At 38.0% G+C, this 12,301-nt stretch overlaps 1 protein-coding gene across 4 annotated transcripts in view; it reads left to right on the top strand.

Annotated features, from left to right (window-relative positions):
- slc16a4 (solute carrier family 16 member 4) overlaps nt 1-11,262 on the top strand; it is a 33,997-nt gene extending 22,735 nt beyond the window's left edge. For all 4 annotated transcript variants that reach the window (XM_024292374.2, XM_024292375.2, XM_024292377.2 and 1 more), the window contains 3 exons: nt 612-823; nt 3,317-3,410; nt 8,640-11,262. In XM_024292374.2, the coding sequence (XP_024148142.1) occupies nt 612-823; nt 3,317-3,410; nt 8,640-8,848 (515 nt within the window). In that variant the 3' untranslated portion in view covers nt 8,849-11,262. The remainder of the gene's footprint in view (nt 1-611; nt 824-3,316; nt 3,411-8,639) is intronic.
- The last annotated feature ends 1,039 nt before the right edge of the window (nt 11,263-12,301 follow it).

Here is a 12,301-nt window from a genome sequence, read left to right as displayed (position 1 = left end):
AAAAAAAAAAAAAACCCAAAAAACAAGACAAACAATCAATCAGGGGCGGAGCTACAGAGGGCTAATTGTATTGTTTATATATTTCTTTCCTGGATATTGCATGAGGTTTTACTCAGCTGAAGCTTTATTTATCTAGTAAGGACATGGGTATCATTTTATTTTTCTGTGAAACGTAAAGCCAGGTGTACACTAAAATTCGACAGGATCTTACAGCGTGTCAAGCTCACTGTTGGACACAATTCATGGAGAGGTGCTGCAGATGCTACGCACAGGATGGCTAATATGATCTGCACAGAACCAGTTTTGTCATTGATCAATAGACTAGCACTGTCTGCGTGTAGCTATTCCTGTGGTAGTCGATACAACACTGCAGTTCCTGCATGGCCTATCACATTCCAGTTGACCTCAGCACAGTAGTCTGTTTCTGCCCCGTCATTGTTCCCCAGCAGAGCCAAGGATCAGAGAAACAAGATGGGTGCCCAAGAAAAAGTTGATGTAAACAAGTTGAATGAATAACAGGTTGTTGGTCATAAACCTCCTTTGGTTTTGTTTGTTTTTGTTGCTATTTTTATGTCATATTTCTAATCCTCCACTCTGATACTCTGTTACAGGTATCACAGAGACCATTGCTCAGCTGGCCTCTGGCTGGGTGACTGACAGGAACTTGTTCCACAAATACCATTTCCACAAAGCCTACCTTATACTCTGCGGCTTGGTCAACTTGCTCTCCCCGCTGGCAACTTCCTACATCCTGTTGATGGTGTACGCTGTCTTTTTCGCCATCTTCTGCGGTGGTTACATGGCTTTGCTTCTTCCTGTTCTGGTAAGGCTGATTCTAATCTGAAGAAAAAAAAGAGCTGGTCTTTTCATAAACTGTTTTGCAATTGATATGAATTGAACTGTATTGATTTCACAGGGAGAATTACACTTGTCATGGCAGCTCAAAGAAAATAAGAAGTGATAGTACAATACAGCTCACCAAATAAGTAAATAAATAATTATGCAAATGTGTGCAAAATTTGAAGATAGAGGAGCAGACTGATAGTGGTGGGAATGAATGCATTTTCAAAACTAGAAAATAGTAGAATTGGAAAGCAGTGCAACTCTGACTGTTATTAAAAATATATATACTTTTCTTAGAGTAAACGTTCATATTCTTGACTGAGCTATAAAGCTTATGATCCCTATTACAAATTCAAGGATACTGACAAACAAAAACTCTAATAAATTCTGCACTAAAGGACCAGAAAGAGCTACAAAGACATGTTTGAATCCTCCATGTTTGATGGCACGTTGTTGCATTTCCCCTCCTCCCCATGACAGCGTCCCAAACAGCACAATGAATAAAAGAGAGGCGCAGAGCCTGGGGAGGTCAGAGCCTGCTTTCAGTCTTCATGTAACCTCATATGCACTGCTCCCATTTTGTGAGTGAAGTGTAATAAATCCGTTTTTACGTATAAATAGATAAACGGTTTTATTACATCATGTAAAGACGTTAAAACCTGTCCTTTTTGGTTGGTGGAGTTCTTTTCTCAGCAGCAGTTACAGGTGGGGCCCTACATTAAGTCATTAGGTATTCAGTCTGTTAAGGTCACATTCTTGTTTTCAAACCTGAAATGGTGAACTACAGAAGTAGGTTTCTCTTTCCAGGTATGTGGTATCAAAGGTCAGGATATGCCTCCAGGCCAGATTTTAGATGTGATTTTTTTTAATTATTTAAGTAGAAAATCCATAAAAAGACACAAACAAAAAAGGCTCAATTTATTCAAATGTATTGTTTAAGTAAAAGTAAAGGTGAAGCTTTGATGTGTCTATATTTCACAATTATAACTCACTCTTGTGGCTAATATTCGTTTTTCTTCCCCGCATTACGAAATAAAAACAAGTGTTATAAATGTTAAATACAGAACAGTATTGTCTATCAGTCCTTGTAATTCCTTTTTGGTGTTTTAAACATGTTCTTGGAGCATTTTTCTTGTGATGGAGGGCATATGTAAAAGAATTTAAGATTAAAACTTAAAACTATTTTGTTATTCAAATCATGTTGGATCAGGAGCTGATGAAAACCCATGGTTTGAAAAAGCTCAGGTTTGTGACCCAGCAACTGCAAAGTCTCCCTTGCATTTTTTTAATTTTTGCTACGCTAATTTTAGCTTGGGATGTGAGGTGCTATAAGCTAGCGGGAGTGTAAACAAACGGTTCATGATAAATTAATGGAAGCTAACTTCCGCGCCAACAGTCCCGTCCACAACTCAGAGGGGGATTTCTGATGAGCTCCTGCTACTCTACAGCTCAATTCAATTTTATTTATATAGCCCAATACAGAAACTATTGCTATGTCCAAATTTCCATCCTAATCCCGAACTACTAAAACTATATAATGTAGTGCCCTGGATTTTAGAAGCAATTAGGACACCATGGTCACTACTTTTTTTTTTTTTTTTTTTTTTTNNNACCGATTTCACAAAATCTTATCAATATGAACATTTTACAATGTCTAATTATGAATCCACTGTGTTCTGATGATGAAAATGTGGATGGTTTATTTAAAAGTTATATTTAAACACTTTTTTTTTTTCAAAAATTGTCCAAACGCAATGCATTGTGGTCTATATTGGCATCAATGTACACTAGTTTTTCACAAAAACTTCTGTAAAATTTCTAGTGCACTTGATTTTGAAATTGCACATTCGTACAGCACTACAAAATGGCGACACCACATAGTGCACTATATAGTGCATTATGTGGTGAGTATAGTGAAGGAATTCAGACAGCCTATGTCTTAAAAAAATGACACGATTTTGACTGAAAAGTGCATAATCATAATTAAAACACCACTGGGAACACTTATACAATGGAAAAAATATAGTTGAAGTGGGCATTACATTGATGATTTCTACAGTAATGCTACTCACAGCTTCAATGACAATTGATACTCATCATTTGCCTCAAAAGCAATAAAAACTGTAAAGTAACTGATGTAAAATAGAAATATTAGGTGCTGTTATATTACATTAACTTCATGTAATGATGATTCTTTATGTTGCTTTAAAACCAAGAGTGAAATATTTGTATTGTATGTAATTATTAATAGCTTGCAATTCTATTGGACACATGGCATTATTATTTTTCAATCATTTTTCACTTAAATAAATATAATCACATAAATAAAAAAAATAACGTTGAGCAAGCAAATCATAAACAACTATCTCGAAAGTAGCTGTGATGAAGTGTAACAACATATAGTGTCAACATTTTGAAACTACAGTGAAAATGTCAGCGTAAAGAGCATCAGGATTGTGTTTTTTGCCTGCAGGTTGATCTCGTCGGCTCAGAGAAACTGAATAACTCCATGGGCTTCTCCATGTTCTTTGTTGGCTTGGGTTGCCTCACAGGTCCTCCTTTGGCAGGTGAGTTCAAACCTTCAAGGATGATTTTTGAAAACATATAAGTTCAGCCCTACATTTTTTTGCTGTGTTTAAAAATAAATTTGAATAATCCTGTATTCATTCATAAATACCTATAACCCAGTGTAAATTTGAGTTCATAAAGTTTACATATAGTTATGTAAGGTAAACAAATGCATTTCACTTCCCTCGGAATAAGAGAATTACCTCTCTGTGTTAAGGCCGAGTTTGTTTTGATTAACAAGAGGAATAAAATCACATCTCTGGAATATTGCTTGCTGTTTATTTTGATCTACTGGGGTTTAATGTGCTCTTTGTGCAAAAAGTAACAGCCAATAAGAGAAACTGGAGCTTTGAGTTGGTAAAACCATTTTTTCAGCAGACTTTTGGCTATATGCAGTGGCACAAAAAATAATTTACTGGTCGTCAGCCCCCAATTGTGCAAATTCTCCCACTTAAAAAGATGAATTTTACTCATCCCAGAGGTATGATTTTCCTTTCACACTGGTTGATGTTGTAATTATAAGATTTTGATTTTTTCTTTCCCAATCCTATCTTATTGTATAATGAATCAGCCGAATGCTTGTGTATCTGTATCTTTCTTTTTTATTGATTGATTTATTGATTGTTAAAAGGGGCAGACAAAATAAGTTTTTCTTCTTTCTGTCCCCTTTTCATTTTTTTTTTCCTTTTCTATCATGCTTGAGTTTACAACTCAAGTTTATATTGTATGTTTTTTAATGAATAAAAATGAAATAAAAAAAAAAGAATTTTCCGTAAGTATACCTCAACTATGTGAGACAAAATAAGAAAAAAACATCACATTGTCTGATTTTTAAATAATTTATTTGTAAATTATGGTGGAAAATATGTATTTTGTCACATACAAACAAGCAAGATTTCTGTCTCTCACAGACCTGTAACTTCTTCTGTTAGATGATCCTTTGTTGACCACTCTTTACCTGTATTAATGGTACCTGTTTGAACCCGTTATCTATATAAAAGACACCTGTCCACATCCTCAAACAGTCACACTCCAAACTTCACTATGACAAAGACCAAATATCTGTCTAAGGACACCAGAAAGAGAGCCGGGATCAATGTAACAAAGGCTACCATCAGTAAGACACTACACCGCCAGGGACTCAAACCCTGCAGTGCCAGACGTGTCCTCCTGCTTAAACCAGTACATGTGCAGGCCTGTCTAAAGTTTGCTAGAGAGCATTTGATGATCCAGAAGAGGATTGGGAGAATGTCCTATGGTCGGATGAAACCAAAATAGAACTTTTTGGTAAGAACTCTATTGTTTGGAGGAGAAAGAATGCTGAGTTGCATCCAAAGAACACCATTCCTACTGTAAAGCATGGGGGTGGAAACATCATGCTTTGGGGCTGTTTTTCAGCAAAGGGATCAGGAAGACTGATCTGTGTAAAGGAAAGAATGAATGAGGCCACGCATCATCAGATTTTGAGTGAAATCCTTCCATCAGCAAGGACATTGAAGGTGAAACATGGCTGGGTCTTTCAGCATGACAACAATCCCAAACACACAGCCTGGGTAATGGAGGAGTGGCTTTGTGACAAGCATTTCAAGGTCTTGGAGGCCTAGCCAGTCTCCAGATCTCATAGAAAATCTTTGGAGGGAGTTGAAAGTCCGTGTTGCCCAGCGACAGCCCCAAAACATCACTGCTCTAGAGGAGATCTGCATGGAGGAATGGACCAAAACATCAACAACAGTTTATGAAAACCTTGTAAAGACTTAAAGAAAACCCTTATAGTCATTGCCAACAAAGGGTATGTAACAAAGTAGTAAGTTGAACTTTTGTTGTTGACCAAATACTTATTTTCCACCATAATTTAGAAATTAATTCTTTAAAGATCAGACAATAGGATTTTCTGGATTTTTTTCCTATTGTTGTGTCTCTCATAGTTGAGGTATACCTATGATGGAAATTACAGACCTTTCTCATCCTTTTAAATGGGAAAACTTGCACAATTGGTGGCTGACTTAATACCTTCTTGCCCCACCGTAAAACACTCCCTAATATAAAAAGCAGCAATGAGAAAAATCCAGCTTCATCTTGAGTTTGGTTCACAAAAGTCCCTCAATTTAGTAGCAACAACAAGTACGCCATTTATTAGTGTCAGGGAGAAAAATCAACTGCATCCACTGCCTCCACCCTACGCATTTGAATGAATCCTTGAATTTTGGTTATTTGTTGTGGGCAACAATCAAAAACATACTTAAACGTTTACCGCTTATAGAATGGCTGTGTGATGTACTGCCCCCTGTTGGCCTGCTTTACTATCCCAGTTTGAGAACACTTTGCAAATGTACCAAAAAATATACATATATTTAGATTAAACATTCATCAAAAACTATAAAAGAATATATTTAAGAAAATATCCAGCAATTTCATATCCATCAAAAAAAAAAAAAGAATCTGAATGTAGCAAACAGCTGGCAGAGTATCTTATAAACCAATACTTGCTGGCATGCGTTCTGTGTCAACTTGACCTGTGTCTGCTTGTCGGGATCAAGCAGCCACTCTGCAGCATGAAAGCTGAAACAACCTACCACCGGTGCCAGCGTAAGTGTGTACTGGAAATCTGGATTTGCTTTTAGGAAAATCTGCACAAAGGTTACTGGGTCAAATTTCTACATACCTATAAGCATGTCAAGTCAGACCCTATGCAGTAACAGCACTGTGTGTGTGTTGGGTTTATCTCTGAGATCTAACTGATAACAGTTTGAGTTGATCAGAGTTAGATAATGTGTGCACTGATTTTTGTCATGTCATATTCCTACACTCTAATTATTTGAATGCTTTTTACGTGTGTTAAAAGAATAATGCGTGTTTACTGTTACCCTAATTATGACACAATCTGCTGCCTTTTAAACCTGTAAACACAGAACTACATATGGTCTTCTGATAAACACAGATTCTAAGCCCATGTGTTTTTTTCTCCTAATATCTGGGGACTTCTAGGAAAACACTCCTTCTTGCCATAATGAGAAACATTTGGCCCCGATTTGAAGTGAGGGGCCCTTGAACCTGATGACTTGGTCTCTCCTCACTGAGTTGAGCAATCCCCTCACAGGAGCTTATATATTTCAAGGTTGAAACATGACTAATGGCCCTTTTAGGTTGGGACAGAAATAGCTTGGGGCTGTGTTTGTCTTCCCCGCTGTTCAAGTATGAAACTGACGTTAGGCCACGAGGCATAACAATATCTTCATTCTTTTCAAGGTAGCATACTTTCAGCTGTTGCTGTCAGGAGGCGCCTGGAATAATGCCAGCCGTCTTTCAGCTGGTTGAGTTTTTTTTGTGGCGATGAGTCGAAGTTTACACGCATGGATTTTGCGATAGTCTCAGAAACACAAACACGAGAGAGTCCAAATCACTGAGTGTCTGAGTTATCTATTTGGGGCTTTAAAACAAAGGTCAGACTAATCAGCAGAATTATTTGTGAGCGCAATCAATACTGACTGTGTCTGTGTGGTTCTGCTAGCTCAGTCCAATTGGTTAAATCTTGTGACTTTGATGCTCAGATGTTTCATCTACTGTGCTGGAACACGTTTCTATATTTGAAGGACTTTCTGTCGAGGTTTTCTAACCGTTTGAGTCACCATCGAGAGTCTGATTCCAAGTATTTACTTTAGCTGGCTGTTAACTGATGAGTAGATCTTTAAAGTCCCATTCCGTTCTCAATGATCTTTTAATTATGATTTTGCCATTTTAAGACAGTTTCATAATTTGCTTGAGCTGTGGATGGGACTGTTGGCCATACAGGTTTGAGCCAGATGACAACTCAGGAAAGAAAACTGTAAGCTTGCCAAACATGTGCAATGCTTAGTGGCTCAGGAAGAATAATGTATATGTGCAATACGTGTCTACATTTTTATTTATTAATAATAATGGGTTGGATTCTTCTGGGCTGCATGGTGGTGCACAGATTAGTACTCGCCATATTATGCAGAGTGGTTTGGTACGTGGAAACAAATGTCTCCTTAAATCCATATTTGGTGGAAGACTCCTGGTTGTGTCTGTAAACAGCTCTTCTTCAGCTTCCTCATGGGCTCTTTTCTCCCCAAAGAAACTCCTTAGACATGTATGAGTCCACATGCACCACTTGATAGTGAGAATGTGTTGCAATGACAACAAGAACTGCACCATTAAAGCAAGAGGTGCCCAATGGATTCGTTTTGCGTCAAGTTGGGACCAAAATGCTGGGTCCACATGACCCAACATCTGGGTAAGGATCCAGACCCAGATGCTGGGTCCGCATGACCCAACACCATGCGGACCCAGCATCTGAGATCCAGACCTAGATGGGATCCAGACCTAGATGCTGGGCCCACATGACCCAAACATATGGGTTCAACTCCAGACCCAGATGCTGGGTCCACATGACCCAACATCTGGGTTTGGCTTCAGACCCAGATGCTGGGTCCCCATTACCCAACATATGGGTTTGGCTCCAGACCCAGATGTTGGATCCACATGACCCAACATTTGGGTCCGGATTGAGACTTCCGTCTGCCACTTAATGACCCCTGCTCTAAATTGTCACTATGTGTGAATGCGTCTGTGATTGTGGCCCTGTGACACACTACCAACCTGTCCAGGGTGTATCCTGCCTTCACCCATGAGTGGCCGAGTTAGACCAAGGCATAAAAATGGAAGTATGGATTTTTCTGCGGTTTTCATAACACTACTGATGTAGCCACAGTTGCCCTGGGGCAGACTGATAGAGGCGTGGGTGCCAATATGCACCAACAGCCCCTCTGACCATCACTGAGGCATTCATACACAAGTGGAGCCACGATGGAGGCAGGGAGGGTGAAGGGTCTTGCCCAAAGACACAACAGTTGACTGGGGGGAGCGGGGATCGAACCACCAACCTTTTGATCATTGACCAACCTGCTCAACCACTTGAGACATGGCTGTTGACTTAACATGTTTTAGTTCTTTTTCATGATTCCCACTTTATTTTTTAAATTTATTTTAGTCAGCCTTGATTTTTTTAAAGAGCTGGAGAGCACCAAGATTTTTGCTGCATCAATGACAATAAAAGAATTTCTGACCTACAGCATTTTTGTATCTGATCCTGATTCACAAAAATTAGCAACTTTAATCCTAATTTTTTATATCATGAGAAAACGGCACAAGAACATGGTAAAAACACAGTTTTCATCAAAGTGAGTCTTTAACACGCTTCTGTTTTGCAGGGTTCCTGTATGACTACACTCAAACATACGACTGCTCTTTTTACCTGGCGGGGCTCTGCTACCTACTCTCCTCCCTCTCGCTGTTCATGGAGCCGCTGGCTCAGCGCTGGAAGGCCAGACAGAAACTTTCCCAGACCAAGACAGCCGAGAGCAGCTGTAAGACCAATGGCTGCTTCACCCCTGACCACTTGCAAAACGGTGTTGTGTAAGCATGAAATCCAGGAAAGGCCTTCTATCTTGAAGCAGCATGCTCTTGACCACTGACCTGCATGCCTTGGACCATGGACACTGGCTTCAAGTCAAGACCTCGAGCGTTCCGCTTGAGCATCGGCCTTAAAATAACATGAGAACTCGTGAGAGTGTGAACTTTTTATTATGCTGAATCTCTCCAAAGCCAAAATACTGTCTGTTTTCTTGTCAGAGGCACAAGCATCAAAACTGAGGGTAATCCCAAGCACATAATTTATTGAAGAAGAAAAAAACTAGTTAATAACAACAAGCAATATGTCCAGTCCAGTTTTAACAGATGGCACACGGCTCATGAAGAGGGACGCTCTCTGGAAGCATTTACCTGCATCTGCATACCTGTACTCACTGATGTGCACTTTGGGCCAAGCTGAGATAACATGACATATTCTGTTGACCTTTAGGTACTCAGAACACTCATCTCTCACGTCATTGCAGCCTGATCCTGGGACACCATGTGTAATCTCGAATATGAAGCCAAAAAAGCACAGTATGAGGAAAATATGATTTAATGATGTTATTATCAATAATTTACTAATTTAGTTCATTAACTTTATAGGATCGTTTTTAGGTTTTAGCTTTTCTTCTTGTGACTTTTTCTATTGATGGGTTCTGTCTTCAAAAACATTGTAAAACTTTTGTCTTAATCTCATGTTAGACATGTGTGAATTAGCTTACTTTTTTTAAACTGGATGCTGTTTAGAACCTAAACAGGCACCAAAAGTCAGCTTGGAGCTGAGCCCCCTTCTTCTTTTTTTGTTCCCTCCTGACTTGATGCTTTCACATAAGGTAACCCTCAGGAAGACCGTCGAGAGCGCAAACTGATGCTCCGCCACAGCGTCCGTCCCTTATTTTTAACCTGAAATTTAAACTGCTCTCATTATAAATAGAGCGGGAGTACTCGACACTAAATTTGTTCCTCAAATGGTTATTGAACTACTTGGACTAAAAACACAGCTGTCACTACTTGCATAAGGGCACTCAGTAAAACTCCATACCACCTTAATCATTCAGTTTGACAGCTTTAGCCGGCCATAATGATGAGGTCATCCACGCCAGCCTACGTTAGGCTTTTTAGCTTCTCTTCATGTCTCACATTTTATGTTAGATTTTGTGTAATAGAGCTGTGACTACACTTATGGTTTCATTTATTTCAACAGTGGCTGCAATTTTCTGCACAAACCAACTCACTTTTTTTCTGTAAAAACTTACTCTGTTTGCCTTTTTAAACAAATAATGACTTGAAATGTTGTTTTGTTGGTTATAAAGTACTTTTACGTGAGTAGCTGAGGCAGTACCTGGGAACATTTTCAAGCCTAAATCAGAGCCGTTTTATACAGAAAGATTTTCCTCTAATTTATGCGCACAAATGACCAGCCCTCTTTCTCTTATACATATTTCAATCCCAGTGGAGCTGAGGGAAGATAAAACCAATGAACTCCACGGTACAATTAGGTTTTCTGTCATTAATGCGGGATCTTGTTCTTTTTTATGAAAATATTTGTCCAATCAAGATGAATTGCTGACTATAAACCCCCAACTGGAATTTTACACAACAATACCCCGACCTTTAGGTGCCTGCAGGAAGCCAACGTATGGCAATGCAAACGTACACTTTTGTTCTGTTCATATGGGATTTTTTTTATATGGGATCGGTTTTTGTGTTTATAGTGGGTTCACTGTTTTCCACAATTGCCTTATGAGGTCATGTATCTTATACAACTTTTCTCTGAAGTCTCAGCCAAAGATCACATTAATAAAACTATTGTTTGTTAGTTTGTGAAATGGTTTGGATTGGATGGAATCCATTTGCATATTTTCTGTCCTACTTGAAAACACCCTGCACCTTGGGTTTGGTTATGCTGCCCTCTAGTGGCAGAAGAGGAGTCCTACTTTAAGAATGTCATCTCAATTAGTGACAAATTATTCCCCTTCATCTCACTTTCACAATGCAGAGCGAGGCTCTTTGTATTGTTTCTATAACGACAGCGAAGCACAAAAGCTCTTTTGACTCACCAGCAATATGCTTTTGTGATTTAGGGCCACAGAAGCCCGTCTCAATCTTTTATGAGAATGCTTTAAATTTAGATATTATGGATCATTTACGACTTTATATCCTGTGTTTAAAAACAAAAAAAAAAGTTAAAATATGTTTTTATGTAATCTCCATTGTGATTCAACCACCACAAATGAAAAGCCGTTTTACCCGAAGTCTTTGTTGTGCATAAACTTGGGAATACGTGTTTTTTCTGGTGTTTTTGTTGAACCAAACCTGGATTTTTTTTGTTGTTATTTTTCCCCTGACAGCAAACACTTCATGTTTCAGCCTGGTGACAGTGCTGCACGGGTTAGCGGTAATAAACTCAAGTGTGAGTCAGTCTGTTGTTGTGTGATTCAGACATCTCAGAAAGAAGAGAAGGTCAAAAGAAAACAAACGCACAAGATATTCTTCAGGGAAAAAAAACATGCTTTATTGGTACAACTCTTAATCATAAAACAAAAGTGACTCATTTCTGCCATTACATTAATGCTTTTCTTTGGTAGTAAAAACCTAACAAAGACTTGATATTTATCTGATAAATTCTTTCCATTAATGTCAGATAGTTAGCATTAGTGAGTGTATGACTTACCGTACACATGTACAGACCCCGTGTTGGGAACGACGACTGTCCAGATGGATCTGCAAACACAAACAAAATGATTCAAAAGCTTTTAGTGTCATCAACTTGTGGCTTTGACATGAATTTTGATCTGCATAAATGACATGAAATAATGTCATTTAAAACTAAATTCAGAGACTCACACAATAACAATTATATGTTTAGAGATATAAACCATCGCATTGTGATAATGCTCTTGGAGTTTCCTTAGTAACAAAGATTAACAGGTGTTTATATTAAATAATTAAAAGCAGAATTTGACACCTTTTGCCTCAATCAGTAATTTATAACAGAATTAATAACTTTTCTTAAGTTTGTATTGTTGCTCCAAATAAAACATTAAATCAAGTATAAATTAAATAAATAAATAAACTTTGAAGTTTTATTTTATTTTTTTCTATTAATTGGCGTTTAGCTATTATCTACTTACATTTTAATTGTGTATAAATACTATATTTGATATTTGCCAAAAATGAAAACATTTAGATGTTTTTGATGGTCGAGGCAGAGTTATTTTTAGTGTATTTATTTGTTTTTCTTGAATAGTTTGAGTCAAAAGACCTAAAAAGAACTAATTTAGCCTGCAAGGAATAAATATTCATGTGGTACCTGTCAAAAGGTTTATGCTGGGCTAAAAACAAATAATGTCTCTTTTTTCAAAAATTCTTCAATTTTCTGTTTCTTTATTCATTTTTACCTTTTCTTTCCCCCCCAGAAATGTTCTATGCCGTTTGGTTGCTTAGTAACTTAAAATAA

Source organism: Oryzias melastigma, linkage group LG7, assembly GCF_002922805.2.
Source record: "Oryzias melastigma strain HK-1 linkage group LG7, ASM292280v2, whole genome shotgun sequence".
Lineage (NCBI taxonomy): Eukaryota > Metazoa > Chordata > Actinopteri > Beloniformes > Adrianichthyidae > Oryzias > Oryzias melastigma.
Note: the sequence above shows the minus strand (reverse complement) of the source record. Positions and strands in the feature narration are given on the sequence as shown.